We start from the raw sequence: 18,591 nt of genomic DNA, 5'->3' as shown, positions 1-18,591 counted from the left end.
CCTCCGTGGCTCCCTGTGTCCTGCAGCCCAGGCTTCACGCCCTGGAGAGGCTAGAGGGATGGCAGCCCGAGTCTGGGGGGATGAGCATGACCCAGATGGGCCTTGGCCAGCACTGGGCCTGGGTCCAAGGCATGAGGGGTGGGGTTGGTCCTCTGTAGTCTCAGAGGCACTACAGTGCCTCCTGCTGGGGCCACAGAAAAGAGACAGACCTGGAGCCAGGACACCCAGACTGTTGCCTGAGATGGAGAAAGGCTATTTCCTTTTGCCATTTCATTCCTCCTTTCACAGGCCTGGGCGTGGAGACAGTGCCCCATCTTTCTTTTGTCTTCAGTGTCACCCCCTCTATTCTGTCCTCACCCCAACCCTGGGGAGGGAGCTCTCTAAAAGCAGCCGGCTCCACCTCCCCACCCCCACCCCACCAGCAGGAAGAGGCTGCAGCCGGAGGGTTCTGCCCTGCCTGGCACTAGGCCCTGACCCCGAAGTCAAGGCAGACTTCTTGGCGAACAAGGGGCCTGTGTGTCCTCGTTGAAGCTGGGCCCCTTTCTCTTCCCAGACTTTGGCCTTGGGAGGTGTGCAGTGATTCAGGACCGTGAGAGGACTCGGTGGAGGGGGCCATACCACTGGAGTCCCCCTTCTCAGAAAGAGCTCTTCCTGATAGGAAGTGAAACCAGAGCTCTGGTCGCTGAGCTGACATTGACCCCCCCCCCCCACTCCCCCCGTGCCCTTGGCACTTCTGTCAGGGCTTTACTTCTGACAGTTTAATTTAATTGAAGACTTCTTTAAGGGCTGTTGGCACATTTTTAAGGGTCTTTGATTAGCTCTGAAGTCCTAACAGAGAGTTAAGTATTATCATATGGGGAACTGGAGCCCACAGATATACCCCAGGGTACACGTCAAACCAGGACACGTAATCTGAGGCTGGTGGGAAACAAGGTGCTCCTTTCCTATCAGTTTCAAAAGCAAGGGGTGCCCTGAGTCTTCTCCCATTCCTGCAGAGCCCTTTAGTCACGAGGCTGCGGGAAAACCACACCCCTTCTCTGCTCCCTTTGCTCCTCGACAGACCCATGGTACCCAGAGCGGACCGTCCTACAGGGCTCCTTCCTCAGCCCAGCCCTTCAGGGACCCTGTGCTTCCTCCCTGGGCCCCTTCCTGCCTCTTGCCTGGCCTTTCAGGACTCCAGCCAGGTCTACTGCAGCCCATCACACACACGGCTGCAGAATAATCTGAAAAGAACACTGAGTCACAGGCTGGTCTATCCTGGAGCACGCCAGGCATTTCCTGATTTTCCTCCACCACCAGCAGCCACCAGTTTCCATAGTTCCTTCCCCTTCTGCACCTTTTATAACTGTGGCTTATGCTCTTATCTTACTCCAGTTACCAGTCATGTTTTTCAGGTTCAGGTCCACATTTTACGTTTTCACTCTAAGCTCCCAGAGATACTCAGAAATGTTCGCTTCCTTGATTCTGCTTGTCCCCCTCACAGTCTTTGCAGGCCAGACTCCAGCTGTGTGGTAGGACTCAGTTCATCTCCAGCAGTGACTTGAAGGACAAACATTTTAGATTACAGTCACATCTTTCTGAACTTTGAAAAAAAATTTATCTGACTGCTTGATCATGTGGGATCTAGTTCCCTGACCAGGGATTGAACCCAGGCCCCCTGCATTGGGAATGTGGAGTCTTAGCCACTGGAAGTCCCCTGACTGAAACTGATGTTTGAAGATGAGTACTAGAATATCTTTTCCAAAAACTTTTCTAATGCAATTATCAAAAAATGTGAATCTCATTCATTTTACTCGAGACCTCACCATCCTCACCCTGAGAGCCGGGCGGTTAGAAAGCTCGGGGTTAGACAACAGCTCCTGCCGGCCCAACTGCAGTGACGGTTTCTGACCACAAGCGAGCGCTCTGCAAGCAACGCTGCCTGTGGGAGGCAGGCCTCTGGGGCCTCACCTTCCCTCCCGGCACTTTGCTTCCTGTAAAGTGGGCAAAGGCTGGGCTTGTGCTGGTCATCGCCTTCCTTCGTGTGACATTTCTGCCCCGAGCAGTGGTCTGTGCATAGGCTACTGTACTCCCTGAGGTGGCCGCCACAGCCTCACAGAAACTTCCCTCTTGTTTAATCTTATTTGGTGAATTGTTGGGGCTTCAAATCTTTGAAAAGTTAAAGAACCCCAGAAAAATTAGCCATCATCCTTAAAAACAGAAGTGAACCATCAGGTATAACCGATGAATTGGAATATACCTGTTTGTAGTCTTTGGAGTGAAGATGGGAAGAGTAGGGTGTGGGGTAGTATGATGCAAGCAGGTGCTTGAAAGGAAACACCCCCCCCCCTCCATTATTGGGAAAATTATTCTCAGAATGTAAAACTCTTGATAGTGATTCAAAATGGATGTGAGCAGAGAAGTGCAGAGTCACCTTAAAGAGATAGCCGGGTTCTGGCCAGCAGGCCCTGCGTGAAACCCAAGTCTTGACACACACAGGAAGAGTGGCAGTCTGAAGGAGGGAAGCCAGGCTTCCAGGGAGGCCTCTCTGGTTCCTGGGGCAAGCTAATAGGGAGGGTGAAGGTGAGCAGAACCCACGTTTCCCCACAACCCACCAGGAGCCTGTGTCCCAGCTGGGTTCCTCCCGCTCATCTCCACCTGACCCGGCTTCCTGCGTGGGTGCCCTCGGGAGAGTGTGCTCACCACAGCCCCACAGCCTTGGCGGTTCGGGTGATCCCTGCCAGTGAGCCCGCCGGCGTTCTGGCTCCAGACAGCAGGGCAAATGCTAAATGAGTCAGCAGGACCTCACAAAAGCAGGGGCTTCTGCTCAGGACAGCTACCCGCTCCCAGGAACTTTGTACGGGGTGGGGACGTAGTTCAGATTCAGAGACGAGGAGGATTCCATCTTGGTCCTGCCAAGAACCATCTGTGTCACCCATTCTCTGTGGCCCAGATTCTTGTTCTTTAAACGGGGTGACGTGTACGGACTTGCTAAGGGAATTAAGCGAGCCTGCGGGAGAGCCTGGGTGCGGGAGATGCGAGCCCTAGAGACAGAGGTGCCAAGAGTCATTAGGGCGACCTCTGGTGGGCTCCCAGCCCCCATCTAAGGGACCCGCGGCTCCTCCCTCCACGCTGTTCGGGCCCCTCCCCTGCACCTTCAGCCCCGGGAAGCCTCGAGAACCAGACTTCATTTCCTTCAGCCCAGCCAAGTGCGAACGAGCACTCGAGTCCCTGCCTCGCGCGCGACAGCCGAGAACCGCCAGGCAAGGACGCGAACGAGGGGAGCCTGCGTCCTTCTCAGCCCCGCCCCGCGCCGGGGCCTGGGGGCGCGACGTCGGCGTGCTGCGCGCGCCCCCTCGCGGGAGCGCGGCCTCCATCCGCGCAGCCCTTCGCATCTGCCCCGCCAGCTGGGGTGAGGGGCCGACTTTACTGCCCTTTGAGTCCGAGAGACCTTAAGCCAAGCGCTTTCCATCTCACAGTCGCTCATCTGTAAAGCAAGGGTATTAATATTTGCCTAGCCTACCTCTCCCGGTTGTGAAACTCCACGGAGTTAATGAATAACGCTCACCTGCGGCTCCTTTTACATATATGGACTCCTACGAACGTCTAATAATCCTAAGGAGGGCTGACGATGGCCAATGCCTGTTTTCGTCCATAAAACCGAGGTTGGAAAGTTTAACGGATAGGAAAACATTTTGTAAACTTCAAAGCACCAGGTACGTTTAAGTCTCTGTTTCTCTGTGTCTCTCTCTCTCTCACACACACATACACACACACACACACGTTTCAAGGTAGTGAAGGGCGTGGGAAAAGGTCCAGAGCCTCACTTGATAGGGTGGCACCGTCACCTGCCTCCCTGCCTCCAGAACATTCCAGAGAGGCATCTTCTAACATCCCAGGGATTCTAAGCCTCCTAGGATCCCGAGTTCCCTTGACATCCTTCCTGGGAGAAACCAGCAAGGTCCTTCCTAATGTGTAGCCTCAGGCCCTCCTGTCGGTGAGCTCCTCACCCCCCACCAGCAGTACCATGGCCCTACCCGTCTCTTACCTGGTGCAGGTGGACCAGGCAAGGCTTGAGTCCTGTGACTGACCCAGAAATCCAGGCAGTTGAGACCTGCACATTGAGCCTTGTGCCTGGAGCAGGACAGGTGTCAGGCAGCACAGTTAAGCAGGTCAGAGTTGTTTGTGGTGTCACCTGCCCCCTGCACCTTTCCAACTATAATCTGTTCTGAGCTGAGCCGGTTTGGGGTTATGTTTTCCCTTGTTAGTCAGAGGGGACCCAGAACACTGAACAACGCCCAGGACAAAAAGGGCTGCCTGGTGGGTGTAATGGCAGGAGGAGGACAGGCATTTGGGGGCTGGGCTGACCACAGCAGGTAGGCAGGACTGTCACACCCCCCCAGGCCACATATAACTATGCCCTTAGAGTCAAGACACTGATATTGAATATTAAAGAGAAAGTTACCAAAGGTGTGCCCCATTTACAATTCCTGAATGGCTTAGACCACAATTTCTAGCTTTCGCACCCCACTCTCCTGACATATTTCGTTCTTGCCCCTGACTTCAGCCGTCAGCCTTTGCCTCCTGAACGTCTCTCTTTGATGCCCTACAATCCCTGAAACAGACTTCTAGACCCCTCCAACCCAGTGGTCCTCCTCCCCTCAGCCCCCATTTCTTTTTTTTTTTAATTTATTTTAATTGGACGTTAATTACTTTACAATATTGTGGTGGTTTTTGCCATACATTCACATGAATCAGCCATGGGTGTACATGTGTTCCCCATCCTGACCCTCCCTCCCCATCCCCATTTCTTTTTTTGATATTTTTAATTTTTATACATTTATTAGCTGCACCAGATCTTAGTTGCAGCATGTAGGATCTGCTTGATGCAGCGAGCAGGATCTTTAGCTGCAACATGTAGGATCTTTTTAGTTGTGGCATGCAGGATCTAGTTCCCCAACCAGGGATAGAATCCGGGCCCTGCTCTGGGAGCACAGAGAATTGCCTCAGGCCTACTTCTGTCACCCTACCTCAGAGAAGGCATGCACCCTGCCTCTGCCCCACCCCTGTGAGAGCTCCCCACCTTCAGCCTCTCCCTTCTCCAAGCTATGTCCCAAGGAGTCTCCAAATGGGTGTTTTGTTTGTTTGGAACAACACAATTAACTGGCTTGATTTAGTAAGTTTAATGTATTTAGACTTATCCAACAGCTAGGTGATACTTTTTCTCAAGCATACATGGAGGGTTTATAAATATTAACCACATCCTAGATTACAAAGGAAGTCTCAAATAGAAAAGTTCAGCACCATACATACCATTGTATATTGTCGGCATAAATGAAAAGATAATATAAAACAACTGACCATTTTAAGCACTTATGAATGGATCAACAAAGGTACCATAAGGGTAATCAAAATCCTTTAAACTGAGTTAAAAATACTATATATTGAAATTTGTGGGATATAGCTAAAATAGTACTTGAGAAGAAACTTATAGTCTTAAATCCTTATGTCTGAAAAGGGGAAAGGCTGAAATTTAATATGCCAAGTATTGAAGTTAAGAAAATAGAAAAAGAACAACAGACTCGATCCCCTGAAAATAGAAGTCGTGAGAAAAAGTTTAGCAGAAATTTAAAAATTAAAGGAATAAAGTAAAAAAAAATTAAAGAATTAAGCAGAAAAATTATGTAAATGAAATAGATAAGTCCCCTGGTGAAACTGATTTTTTTTTTTTTTTTTTTAATTTTTAGGGAAGGAGATGGAACCTGAAGGTCTCTGAAGACCTGGTCCCCAGCCTTTTGCTCCCTGCCTGGCTATGCCCGCACTCCTGCTCTGGGGCCATGGTCTCGGAAGAGGCACCCTGCTGTCTGCACAGCAGTTTTACTGCCTGGCTCCCCTGCTCTTCTGCTCCGCCCTGACCCCAGGCACAGCTTCTGCCACCTTCTGGGTAGACAGACTCCTGTCACCTCTCCTGCCAACACAGAGTACAGTGCGATGGACTCCACCCTCGCGTTTTCCAGCCATTCTGAGCTGCTTTTGGTATTCTCAGTCCTGTAAGGGCTTTGCTCCTGCTCGCCCCTCTGAGCGGGCTGCCCTGCTCTTCCCCGTTCTCCTGTGGGTAGTTTTGTCATACTGGGGCTTTTACTTTATCTCCAGTCACTAGTCCATTTAGGGGGCCAAGTCTGCCCAGCCAAGACGAAGGGCTGAGGCATGGTGGGGCCCCTTGTCTGTCCTGACCCACCAACTCCCTATCAACCCTCTATTCTGAGATCACTGGGTCAGCAAGAAGAGGCTGAGCCTCTGACAGGCATTCTCCCAGTTATCCTGAGACGGGCTGCCCTCCACCCCCAACTCCACCCTTGCCTGAGGAGTGGGCCTCAGACTTTTTCTCTCCCCGAAACTGATTATTATAAAAAAGGAAAAGACACAAGAAAGAATTGTAGGAGTGAAAAAGGAGACATACTTGAGACAGAACAGAGATTTAAAAGTTAGTCAAGGAAACAGAATGCCATAATCTTTAAAGCTTTCAAGAAACATCCGGAAAAATTATTAAACAAAATTCACTCAAGGAGTAAGTAGTAGAAAACTTGAGTGCACTTATATCATGAAAAAAAATTGAGTTTCTAATTAAAATGTTTTATTTAAAAAATTTTAAATCTTATGTATTATTTATTTATTTGGCTGCACCAGGTCTTAGTTGCGGCACAGCACATGGGGATCTAGTTCCCTGACTAGGGATTGAACCCAGGGCCACCTTCATTGGGAGCATAGAGTCTCAGCCACTGCACCATCAGGGAAGCCCCTAAAAAGTTTTAATATACAAAACAACAGAAACAACAGGCAGTTTTATAGATGGGTTCTACAAAACTTAAAATAGATAATCTCAGTGTAACATTAATAAGTCTGTTAATGAATTAAAAATATCAATAGATAAAGGAAATTTTAAAAACAATATTTTCAATAGATGCCAAAAAAAATCCTGATACTTACTCAGTTTAAGATGTATCACAAGTGGGGAGCAGAGACAGTAAATATGCTCAATGATAAAGGGTTCCTTTTCTGATCAGAAAGGAGACAGGGATACCCAGGACCACTCTTTTCACACATCATTTTTCTGCAGGTCCTAGCTGGTGCAGTATAACAAGAAATAAGACACACAAGGGTTAGAAAGGCAAGAAACAAAATATCATTGTTCTCAGATGATAGCTAGGGTTGTACTAGAAAACAAGAAAAACTATAAAACAAATACTGACGGACAAATTAAGAATTAGTAACATAGCTTACCAAGTTGTGGGATCAATACACAACAATCAATTGCTTTTCAGACTCTCCAGGAAACAGAAAATGATCAAAAATTTCCGTTTGCCACTGCATCAAAAAATAACATAACAATCAAATGAGCAAATGCTGTGGAAGGCATGTCCCAGCAGAACATGGAAACTAAGGCAAAGAGATGGAACACTGGTTGGCCCTGCAGACCTGCTCAGCTCTCCCATCGTATCTTAATGTCAGGTCCATTGGCCCAGGAGGATGTCAGCTCAAGAATTGAGAGATGTAAACTTGGTGAAACCAGGAAGACCAAAACTGATAGAGCATGCCTGGCAGGCTCTGAACTTGGGGGGCTGCCTGTTCTGGGGGTTAAGGATCCAGAGCTACGTGCATGCTGAGTCGCTTCAGTCATGTCTGACTCTGTGTGACCCTATGGACTGCAGCCTGCCAGGCTCCTCTGTCCATGGGATTCTCCAGGCAAGAATACTGGAGTAGGTTGTCCGTGTTCTCCTCCAGGGGATCTTCCCGACCCAGGGATCAAATTCACATCTGTTACGTCTCCATTCTTATACAGTCTCTGATGTCCTGATGCCCACAGTTGTTTGATTCATCCATTGCCCGGTATCTAAACTCCCCTCAGTGACCCCGACCCCCATGAACGACCATTTGCACTTCCTAACTAGAAGTCCCAGAATGAGCAGCAGCAGGAAGCCTCTATCCAGGTCTTGTGTGGCCTGCAAGACCCTACTTCTCTTTAGCTAGATCGGGGGTCTGCAGCGCTTTTCTGCAAAAGGTGAGAGGGTAAATATTTAGACTTTGCAAGCTATATGGTCTCTGTCTCAACTATCAGCTCTCTCATTACAGTGTGAAACAAACTGAAGACAACATGTACAGAGAAGCAAAGCTGTGTTTCAGTAAAACTTTATGGACACAAATTCAAATTTCATCTACTTTAAAAAATATTTATTTTACTTGGGTGCACCAGGTCTTAGGTGCAGCATGCAGGATCTTTTAGCTGTGGCATGTGAGATCTAGTTCCCTGACCATCAATGGAACCCAGGCCCCCTGCTTTGGGAGTGCAGAGTCTTAGCCACTGGATCACCAGGAAAGTCCTCACATACTTTTCACATGCCAAAATCCTATCTTTCCTTTGATTTTTTTCAACCATTAAACATCGAAAAAACCATTTTTATTCACAGGCCACACAAAAGCAAGTGATAAGACCACTGGCTAAGGGCCACAGTTTGTCAGTCCTTGCTTCATCTGGCATTGCTCCAGGCAGCAGAAGGTGAGGCTGGGTCTTTGAGGCCTGGTTGGAAATAAAGGGTCTTTTGGGAACATCAAGGATTGCAAATAATGCTGAGAAAACACTTCTGGGGATGGGGGGGCGGGGTCAAGTCATCTTTAACAGCCTTAAGTGACTTCCTTGACCCTAAGTTAAGGTCAGAACTACTTAGCATGGCATTGTGACCCTATGTGACCCGACTCCTGCCTGCTGAGCCGCTTTCAGTGACCCCTGCCTCCCTGGGTTTCCCTGGTGGCTCAGAGGATAAAGCGTCTGCCTGCAATGCGGGAGACCCAGATTCTATCTCTGGGTTGGGAAGATCCCCTGGAGAAGGAAATGGCAACCCACTCCGGTATTCTTGCCTGGAAAATTCATGGACGGAGGAGCCTGGTGGGCTACAGTCCATGAGGTAACAAAGAGTCGGACACGACTGAGCGACTTCACTTTCTTTCATTTTCACTTTGCCTCCCTTGAGGGTTCCTGGTCCCTCTATCAGGGCTGTGCCTTCCCCATGCTTTCCCTGTGCTGGGGGCAGACCTGTGCCGGCCACGTTCCCCAGGCTGAGCTGGGAGACTCTGAGGTTTCTCCCCTGCTTCTAGCTGCTCTGATTCACAGCTGGTCTGCTGCAGCTCCCCACAGTGGGCTGAGGACTTCTTGTCTTGTTGCCGCATCTCCGCGTGGTAAGGCAAGGCTTACAAGTGGGGCTTAGTGAGTGTCAGTGAGCTGGAGAGGTCATCCTGGGAGGCTTCCAGAAGAGAAATCAGAATTTCTGTCCTGGTGTTGAGACTTGAGATTTTCCCATCAGGAACCCCCTGAGGAATTTTTGGTCCCAACACTGGTCCACAGGAGTGATTCTTGTTCTGCTTCCGGCTTGAGTCTGGGAAGGGAAACATCATCTGCACTACTGGATTCCTGCAGCAGGGAGCTCGGGAGTTAGTGGAGCAAAGGCTCTGAGCTGACCCACCCAGGGGTACTCACTAAAGCCTTCCTCTCTCACTTTCTAGGTGTGCAGACTCATTCCCACCCCTTCACAGGACTGTGAAATACTGTGGATGCTCTTGTGAACCAGGGAGGTGTTTAATTACTAACCCCTTCTGTGCATAGGGAGGCAGGTGCACTGGGGCGGGGGTGATGCTCCTGGTTTGAGGTTTCCATCAGGAACAGAGCAGCCGGGGGCCCCTCCTAGCAGCAGCGCCCATGCCCCTTCCCACACTCATTGACTTCTCCCAGCCACAGGCTTCTCCCACACCATAAGGAAGAGAAGTCTTTGGAGAGATGAAATTGAGGTAATGGGGGCAGAGCTGTTGAGGGCTGGAGTGTGGGCCAAGGAGAAGGGAGGCAAGGGTCCTTTGTTCCCTGGAACTCAACACATGAACAAAGAAAATGTGAAAGAATGAGACTGGAAACCAGGGCTGCTGAGGGAGGTCCGCGGGTGGGTGGTGGGGCAACTCTCCCCAGGACGCCAGGGACCGACAAAGAAGGTCACAAAAGGAGTTGCTGGACATTCAAAGAGTCACGGCGTAGGGAGGGGCCATCCTCTCCTGGAGGGTATCTGCGTGAAGGAGGTTTCAGAGGTAAGGCCTTGGAAAAGCAAGGCCAGCTCACCAGCTGGAGGGTACGCAAACGGAGCAGAGACAGCAGAGGTGGGCGTCCGTCTGGCACTCCCTGGGCAGGCCCATGGCCTTGAGGCTCCGGCGCCACAGCCGAAGGGGAACGACTTGGTTCTGGCATCTGGAGCAGGCCACACTCTGACCAGAGTCCTCATGCTGACAAGAACTCCTGCCAACCTGCAGGAGTCCTTAGAGACCCGACTTTCCCATTTGTAAGCAGCGGCAGGAGGAGGGAAGAGGGTGGGGAAAAAAAGAAAAAGGAAGCCAGATTGAGAAACAACTCGATATGCAAGTCTCGGCGCTCCCGCACCTGTGGGCGGCTGCAGAAGCTGGGGTTGGGGGGTGGGGGGTGGGCGCGGTCCGTCGGGTACGCGACCGCATCCCCAGTGTCTGCTCTCTGAAGCCGGCGCCCTCAGAGCCGCCCCACCGGCCGGTGTGCTGTGTAATCGATAGGAGGAGAAGTGGGGTCATCCCCGCTCCACCCCACCAAGGACGCAGTGCCGGGCTAGCTGGGCCTGGCGGGTAGGGTAGACGGTCCCATCTTGCAGTTTCCCAGAGGAAAGGGGATGAGGGTATACCCTCCTGGTCCCCAGGATCCCAGCAGTGCGGTTGCGGGGCGGAGCCGCCGCAGACACAGCCCAGGCCGCAGAGGGTGGGGCGGGGCCTCAAGGGAAGGGGCGGGGCAGGGCCGCCCTGGCCGGTCTGGAAGCTGCTGGAAGTGTCGCAGCACCGCCGCCCTGGCTCCTTCCGCCGAATGTGCAGGCAAAGAGTCCCCTCGCCGGCTGGAGCCAGCGCCCGACCCGCAGCCGGAGCCACGCCCCGCGGCGAAACGCCGGCCCGCCCCCGGGAGGGCCTGTATTCCGGGCATGCCCACGAAGCGGGACCTCTAATTCCACAACGCCCGCGGAAAAGACCCCTTTCCCGCATCAGGCAGTTGGAGTATGTGTAGGGCAGCTTCTAATGAGGAGGTCGAACCTAGGAGTAGCGGGGAGTGGGTGACCCCTGTTTAGGCTAGGACCTTAGTCCCGAGGCTGGGACTCTCGGGAGTGGAGACGCCTGCCCTGCAGGTTTTTACAGAGGTCAGTGGGTAATCCTCGCCTCTAGTTCCACCGCCTATGTTATATGAGCACTCCCAACATCTGTTTCTGATGGTGTCCTGTTTTTGGAGCGCGGAAACAGGGCTGTGAACATGAGTAAATACGTGAGCTCTCCGGGCCGGCGGCTCCCGCCTTTCACGGCCCCCTACCCTATTTTGGACCATGACGTCACGTTGGGCGGGCGGGCGGGCGGTGGCAGGTGCGCGGCCGACAGGCATCCTCCTTTAAGGCGGAGGGATCCGGGGGCGGGCAGCTGAGCTGTGCTTCGCCTTATATAAAGCGATTGGGGGCACACAGCCGTTCTCTTGAGTCACCCCCGTGCAGCCTTCTTGCGGCGATTGAGCCGGAGGCAGCCATTGCCCTTTCGGTGTTCTCTAGTACCTGTGATTCTTAACCTTGAAGGTAAGGTTCCGGTCTTATCTGGGCTTTTCAGGTAACTTGTTCTTTTTCGTTGCTTTCGGCCCATGCGTCCTTTCCGAGACCTACATCTTGTTTTGGGGCGGTTTTTGGCCTAACGCTCCCATTTCTTCTCTTGGGGAGGGGGTGGGAGCGAGCTCTGAATTAGACATTTTTCTGCTGTTGGCGGCGGAGCTGCTTTTCCGCAGCTATTAAGCGTCGTTTTGTGGGGCCGCAGAATAGGGCGGAGGGGTAGGCATTGCACGTGGTGGCCGCGCCGGCCCGGGACGCTGCCATGTTTGTCTCTCCACTTCCGGACGCGGCTACGGGGGCCCCGGAGGGTCCCCGATCGGGGCTGGTGGGCGCGCCCGCTGTGACTCAGCAAGGCTGGTCATGACCAGGTTTTGCCACTTCTTTTGTAGGACGCAATTTCTTAAAAGTTCTTTTGTTCGGGGCTTTTCCGTGAGGGTCTGCGGCGAGCTCTGTTTTTGGTTGCCGGCGGCGTATATCGTGCTTCCTCCATCCTTCCAGATCTTTCCTGCGCCTCCGTGGAGGAGGGGCTGGCGAGCGGAGGGGGACGGCTCTGGGATTCGTGGGCACGTCCCTTCCCCCGCCCCTCTCCGAGAGCTGAGATTGTTCTGGAAGCTTCTGGAGCCCGGCGCCCCGCCCTGGTGCCCGGATGCTGGGGCGAAGGGAGGCTGCGCGGTGGCGCCCCCTCCTCGTGTGGTCGACGCATGTCCAGCCGTGACGAGAGTCGGCCCCGCAGACTAAGGCCACCATCTTAGTGTTTGGTTTGGTCTTGAGTTTCAGTCACGTGTGCTGAGGGGTTACGATGGAGCTCTTGCTTTATCGGTTCTTTGTCTTAATAGCCCACCTGGATGGGCATCCCGCCAATCTCGCGTTAGCCGTTTCTACGGGACAGCTCCCTACGGGAGGCAGCAGTACCACATTATCTCTTTGGAGTTATCTAATGGGAGGACAGTTTTAAATCATTGCCCTTTAATGTGAAACTAGTTACCTTGAAGGTAGAACTATAGTCAGTAATTTGCGTATTTAAATTTGTGTGAATCTACCTCAAGCGTTCGCGATACCTGGGTTGGAGTGCCTAACAAATGAACTAGATTGTGCTGATCTATGATTCACTTAACAGCAGTTTGGCTTCAAAATACAAGAAATACTAACGCAATTTGTTCAACGCGTTAGGCGCGCCCCTCCCCACATTGTTTCTAAGGGTGCTGCCTGAAATTGATAGAGGGGGGGAGGATTTTCCAGTCTTAGTACCCAGCTCAAAACAGTTTGAGTAGAGTCTCTTCCTGGGTATTGTGGCTGAGGGTGAACTTGAGGAGTCTTAAATTCTTGCCTTTTTATTTTAGATGCCTGAGGAAGTGCACCATGGAGAGGAGGAGGTGGAGACGTTTGCCTTCCAGGCAGAAATTGCCCAACTCATGTCTCTTATTATCAACACCTTCTATTCCAACAAGGAAATTTTTCTTCGGGAGTTGATCAGTAATGCTTCTGATGTGAGTGCCTTGAATGTCTTCATTGATATTGGTTTTTTGTTTTTCAAGTACTCCAAGAGAGGGAAAGTGGGAGTGGTTTGGCATTTTGTGGTGTTTACTGATAAAGGGGATATAAATTTAACTGCCGTTCCAAAAACTATTGCCTTGCTCTCTGTGGATAGATAGGGTACTGTAACCCACTGGATGTGGTTCTCAACCTACAAGCTAAAGGGGTAATCAGAATTAGGGTGTTTGGAGAATTTAAAAAACTCTTGGGTGAGATGGGATTTGAGGAAGCAGAATTGTAAAATTGAAATTTTGTACTTTTAGGCCTTGGACAAAATTCGTTATGAGAGCCTGACAGACCCTTCCAAATTGGACAGTGGTAAAGAGCTGAAAATTGACATCATCCCGAACCCCCAGGAGCGTACTCTGACTCTGGTAGACACAGGCATTGGCATGACCAAAGCTGATCTTGTAAATAATTTGGGAACCATTGCCAAGTCTGGCACTAAAGCGTTTATGGAGGCTCTTCAGGTACGTGGTTAGTTAGGCACACCCCATTTATATTATTGGTGTTTGCTTTGCCATTTCTTTGAAACTTGAGTTTGACTTTTTTAAACTTTTTGGCAGGCTGGTGCAGACATCTCCATGATTGGGCAATTTGGTGTGGGCTTCTACTCTGCCTACCTAGTGGCAGAGAAAGTGGTTGTGATCACAAAGCATAACGATGATGAACAGTATGCTTGGGAGTCTTCTGCTGGGGGTTCCTTCACAGTCCGTGCTGACCATGGTAAGTTAGCATTCCTGTTACGGTGTCTGGGGAAACTGTAATGAAGATCTTGTACTGTATGTGTAAAGCAGTTATAGTTCTGCGTTTATTTAGTTTCTTATACTGTGTTCTGGTTAATTTTTTTCTAGGTGAACCTATTGGCCGTGGTACCAAAGTGATTCTCCACCTGAAGGAAGACCAGACCGAGTACTTGGAAGAGAGGCGGGTCAAAGAAGTGGTGAAGAAGCACTCGCAGTTCATAGGCTATCCCATCACACTTTATGTGAGTATGGATTGGTAACAGGTGCAGGTAACTGCTGCTTTAGAGAATTGCATGGACTTTGGGGTCTTTTTTGCTTTTTTGTACTCTTGACACTGTCATCTTTGATACTTCTAGCTGGAGAAAGAACGTGAGAAGGAAATCAGTGATGATGAGGCTGAAGAAGAGAAAGGTGAGAAAGAAGAGGAAGATAAAGATGATGAAGAGAAGCCTAAGATTGAAGATGTGGGCTCAGACGAGGAGGATGATAGTGGCAAAGATAAGAAAAAGAAAACAAAGAAGATAAAGGAGAAGTACATTGATCAGGAAGAACTGAACAAGACCAAGCCCATTTGGACCAGGAACCCTGATGACATCACCCAGGAGGAATATGGCGAGTTCTACAAGAGTCTTACCAATGACTGGGAAGATCACTTGGCAGTGAAGGTAAGACGTCTTGCTTGTTGGCTCAATAGGAGGAGCTGATATGGACAAATGGAACTTACCCAACTGGTTGGTAGCTGGGAAGTGTGAATGCTATGCGTTTATTTGCTAATGGACCCTTCCAGGGTGGAGAAATGACATCTTCCCCAGTGACCTCACTGTCTCTGGCAGCTTTACCCACCTGAAGTCTTTGACCCAAAGATTATATAGTGCTTGTACCATGTTGGATTCATTTAGGGCATTAGGGCTTAAATTTTCTCTACAGGGATAGGAAGATTTTTGTTTCAGATACCTGGACATTTTGGCATTGGGACAAAAAGCCACTCTTGTCTTCAAGTACATAGTTGGCTTATCTTGGATTTCTTTCAGCACTTCTCTGTAGAAGGTCAATTGGAATTCAGAGCACTGCTGTTCATCCCCCGTCGGGCTCCTTTTGACCTCTTCGAGAACAAAAAGAAAAAGAACAACATCAAACTGTATGTCCGCCGTGTGTTCATCATGGACAGCTGTGACGAGTTGATTCCGGAATATCTCAGTAAGTATCTTTTTGCCCTAATGTAGTTCATTTCAGCGTTCTCAGGGGGACTGGAGTCTTTATCTTAAATTAAGGATCCTTTGCAACCTAACAAGTGAAGGTTTGGTGAGAAATCGGTCCTTCTGTTAAATCCAGATGACCTTATATACCTGTTGTGTTTATCCCCGCCACTCCTGTATCTTTAAAACCCAGCTTCCATATTTGATTTCAGACTTCATCCGTGGGGTGGTTGACTCTGAAGACCTTCCTCTGAACATCTCCCGAGAAATGCTCCAGCAGAGCAAAATCTTGAAGGTTATTCGTAAGAACATTGTTAAGAAGTGCCTTGAGCTCTTCTCTGAGCTAGCAGAAGACAAGGAGAACTACAAGAAATTCTATGAGGCATTCTCTAAAAACCTGAAGGTAAGTGGCAAGTATTTGCTTAATAATTATAATGGATTTTTTTTTTAATTCACTTGGAGGATAAGAAGCTACTTCTTAACAAAATGATTTTTTCCCCCACCCATAAAGCTTGGAATCCATGAGGACTCTACTAACCGGCGACGCCTTTCTGAGCTGCTGCGCTATCACACGTCCCAGTCTGGAGACGAGATGACTTCTCTCTCAGAATATGTGTCTCGCATGAAGGAGACCCAGAAGTCCATCTATTACATCACTGGTGCGTTGGAACCTGGGTCTGATCAAAGCCTTTTTTTAGAGGTGTGGGGAGAACTCTCAAGGGTCTTGGGGAACTGGCAGGATGAGGCATTTGGCCTTTCGAGTCACACTGAGTAATCCTACAGGTGAGAGCAAAGAGCAGGTTGCCAACTCTGCGTTTGTGGAGCGTGTGCGGAAGCGGGGCTTTGAGGTGGTGTACATGACGGAGCCCATCGATGAGTACTGCGTGCAGCAGCTCAAGGAGTTTGATGGGAAGAGTCTGGTCTCTGTGACCAAGGAGGGCCTGGAGCTGCCTGAGGACGAGGAGGAGAAGAAGAAGATGGAAGAGAGCAAGGCCAAGTTTGAGAACCTCTGCAAACTCATGAAAGAGATCTTGGATAAGAAGGTGGAGAAGGTAAGCCATTATGAAGCCAAGTTACCTTGTAAGAGATGCCTTCAGAGTGGTTTCTTTCCATCTTTGGCTGCTACACAGTCAGTGGTTTAGGCAGCCTGATTTGTTCAGTGCTGTTCTCCTTTTTGTGCTCTTAAGGTTGGTGTTTCTATAGAGTTTGCCAAAGATGACACATTTTTCCCCCGAAGAGTAGATTAGAGGTAACCATCTTTGCCTTGAGGTGGTAATTTGATTCAATAATGAGTTTTTGTGACTGCCCTCAGGTGACGATCTCCAACAGGCTCGTGTCTTCACCCTGCTGCATTGTGACGAGCACCTATGGCTGGACAGCCAACATGGAGCGTATAATGAAAGCCCAGGCGCTTCGGGACAACTCGACCATGGGCTACATGATGGCCAAAAAGCACCTGGAGATCAATCCTGACCACCCCATCGTGGAGACCCTGCGGCAGAAGGCAGAGGCGGACAAGAACGACAAGGCTGTCAAGGACCTGGTGGTACTGCTGTTCGAAACTGCACTGCTCTCCTCTGGCTTCTCGCTTGAGGATCCGCAGACCCACTCCAACCGCATCTACCGCATGATAAAGCTTGGCCTGGGTGAGTATGCGTGTCCTCTCAAGTAACAAGGGGTGTCGGGCACTTTTGGGGGCATATCTGAAGTGGTTTCTTTCCTACTCTTAGGCATTGATGAAGATGAGGTGACGGCAGAGGAGCCCAGTGCTGCTGTTCCTGATGAGATTCCCCCCCTTGAGGGTGATGAGGATGCCTCTCGCATGGAAGAAGTAGATTAGGAGTTTCTCCCTGCAGACTGCTCCCTCTGTATAGCGTCCCCATAGCTCCCGCAGCAGGAGCCCCAGTGGCTCTGGCCCATGTGGTTCCTCTGCTCATGTCTAGTGGTTTTATTTGTTTCCTTCTAAGGCAGGATATATGGGCCTCAAGCCCTATCCCTTTCCACGTTTGACATGGGGTTTGAATGTTGTATGTTGTGTTTTGTTTATTTTGTTCTGAAATTAAAGTATTGAAAATAAAGAAGATGCAGGTTTTTTACACAGTTCTGCTCTCATAGATTTAAGTATATACAGTGCTGCGTTTGGAGTTACCCTGTATGTATCCCTTCACAAATCTTAATCTGTCATTCTTGAGTACGGGTAACATGGTACATAGCTGCCATCATCCTGAGTGTAGATAACACGTTACATAAAGTGAAAGTTGAAGTTGCTCAGCCATGTCCGCTCAAGTTTTGTGTGACTCTTCAGACCTCTGTGGATTATACAGTCCATGGAATTCTCAAGGCCAGAATATTGGAGTCGGTAGCCATTCCCTTCTCCAGGGGATCTTACCAACCCAGGTCTCCTGCCCTGCATGCAGATTCTTTTTATCAGCTGAGCCACCAGGGAAGCCCAATTATGGTACATGAGAAGACATTAAAACCATCGCAGGTGAATTTAGAAGTCATAAAAACAAAATGAGCTGTAGTCAAAGTGGGAGAAAATAATTGCAAATGATGCAATGGACATAGGCTAAATTTCCAAAATGGCTCGTTCAACTCAGTCCAGTCAAAAAATGGGCAAAGAACAGACATTTCTCTTAAGACATAGGTGTCCAGTAGATACATGAAAAGATGTTCAAGATGCTAATTTGAGAGATGTAAACCAAAATGATGTACTACCACACACGGGTCTGAATGGCCATCGTTTAAAAGCTGCACTAACATGCTGGAGGGAACCTTCCTATGCTGTGGGTGGGACTGGATTCTGTTGGTCCAAACTTGGTGCAGCCAGTGGGAAACGAGGTTCCTCAGAAAACTAAGAATGGCAGTCCCACTCTGGGACAGAACATCCAGAGAAAACATCCAAATAAAAAACCTACACCCCTGTGTTCACAGCAGCACTTGACAGTAGTCAAGAGTGGACACATGGTCATTGACAGGTGAAGATGTACACACATACAGTGAACTACTCCTCAACCATTAAAAACAAAGTAATGGCATTCACAGCAACATGGATGCAACTGGAGGTTATACTAATAGGGAAGACAAATACCACTTGATAACCACCTATGTGGGATATATGTAGAAAACGAATCTGAATCAAATCATGAACAGACTGGTGGTTGAGATGGTGAGAGAGGGCGCTGGGGTCAGCTGGCCTGTTTTCCTATGTAGAAGTCCTACAGAGAACTATATTCAGTATCCTGTTATAAACCATAGTGGGAAAAAATACTGTGAAACAATCACTGCTCTACAGCAGAAATTAACACTGAATTAGCTACAATTGTTTAAAAATAATGATAAACACTGAAGGTTAAGTGGTATAGTGGTAAAGAACCCACCTGCCAATGCAGGAGACAGAAACCTGGATCCAATCCCTGGGTCGGGAAGATCCCCTGGAGAAGGGAATGG

At 49.6% G+C, this 18,591-nt stretch overlaps 1 protein-coding gene and 2 long non-coding RNA genes across 3 annotated transcripts; 2 read left to right on the top strand and 1 right to left on the bottom strand.

The window, feature by feature from the left end:
- The first annotated feature begins 2,325 nt into the window (after window positions 1-2,325).
- LOC139031426 (uncharacterized) lies at window positions 2,326-6,632 on the top strand. Its single transcript, XR_011483901.1, has 2 exons — window positions 2,326-3,695; window positions 5,727-6,632. It is a non-coding gene; the product is annotated as an uncharacterized lncRNA (long non-coding RNA).
- On the bottom strand, window positions 5,139-10,776 carry LOC110135635 (uncharacterized). The gene is made up of 2 exons (XR_002313419.2): window positions 10,136-10,776; window positions 5,139-9,407 (listed from the first exon to the last, which is right to left on the bottom strand). It is a non-coding gene; the product is annotated as an uncharacterized lncRNA (long non-coding RNA).
- A 753-nt stretch (window positions 10,777-11,529) lies between these two features.
- HSP90AB1 (heat shock protein 90 alpha family class B member 1) lies at window positions 11,530-17,241 on the top strand. The gene is made up of 12 exons (XM_020890768.2): window positions 11,530-11,639; window positions 13,007-13,153; window positions 13,463-13,669; window positions 13,766-13,925; window positions 14,054-14,187; window positions 14,302-14,610; window positions 14,977-15,142; window positions 15,354-15,544; window positions 15,653-15,800; window positions 15,925-16,193; window positions 16,454-16,787; window positions 16,872-17,241. The coding sequence occupies exons 2-12, from the start codon at window positions 13,007-13,009 to the stop codon at window positions 16,979-16,981; spliced, it is 2,175 nt and encodes a 724-aa protein (XP_020746427.1). The 5' UTR covers window positions 11,530-11,639; the 3' UTR covers window positions 16,982-17,241.
- Window positions 17,242-18,591: the final 1,350 nt, after the last annotated feature.

The sequence above is a fragment of the Odocoileus virginianus genome, chromosome 27 (genome assembly GCF_023699985.2).
Source record: "Odocoileus virginianus isolate 20LAN1187 ecotype Illinois chromosome 27, Ovbor_1.2, whole genome shotgun sequence".
NCBI lineage: Eukaryota > Metazoa > Chordata > Mammalia > Artiodactyla > Cervidae > Odocoileus > Odocoileus virginianus.
Note: the sequence above shows the minus strand (reverse complement) of the source record. Positions and strands in the feature narration are given on the sequence as shown.

Bases quoted from the DNA above. Each gene is read 5' to 3' on its own strand.
- HSP90AB1 (XM_020890768.2), top strand. From the start codon at position 13,007: ATGCCTGAGGAAGTGCACCATGGAGAGGAGGAGGTGGAGACGTTTGCC. The intron at 15,143-15,353 runs GTAAGTATCTTT...ATTTGATTTCAG, and splicing joins GTTGATTCCGGAATATCTCA to ACTTCATCCGTGGGGTGGTT. The intron at 16,788-16,871 runs GTGAGTATGCGT...TCCTACTCTTAG, and splicing joins CATGATAAAGCTTGGCCTGG to GCATTGATGAAGATGAGGTG.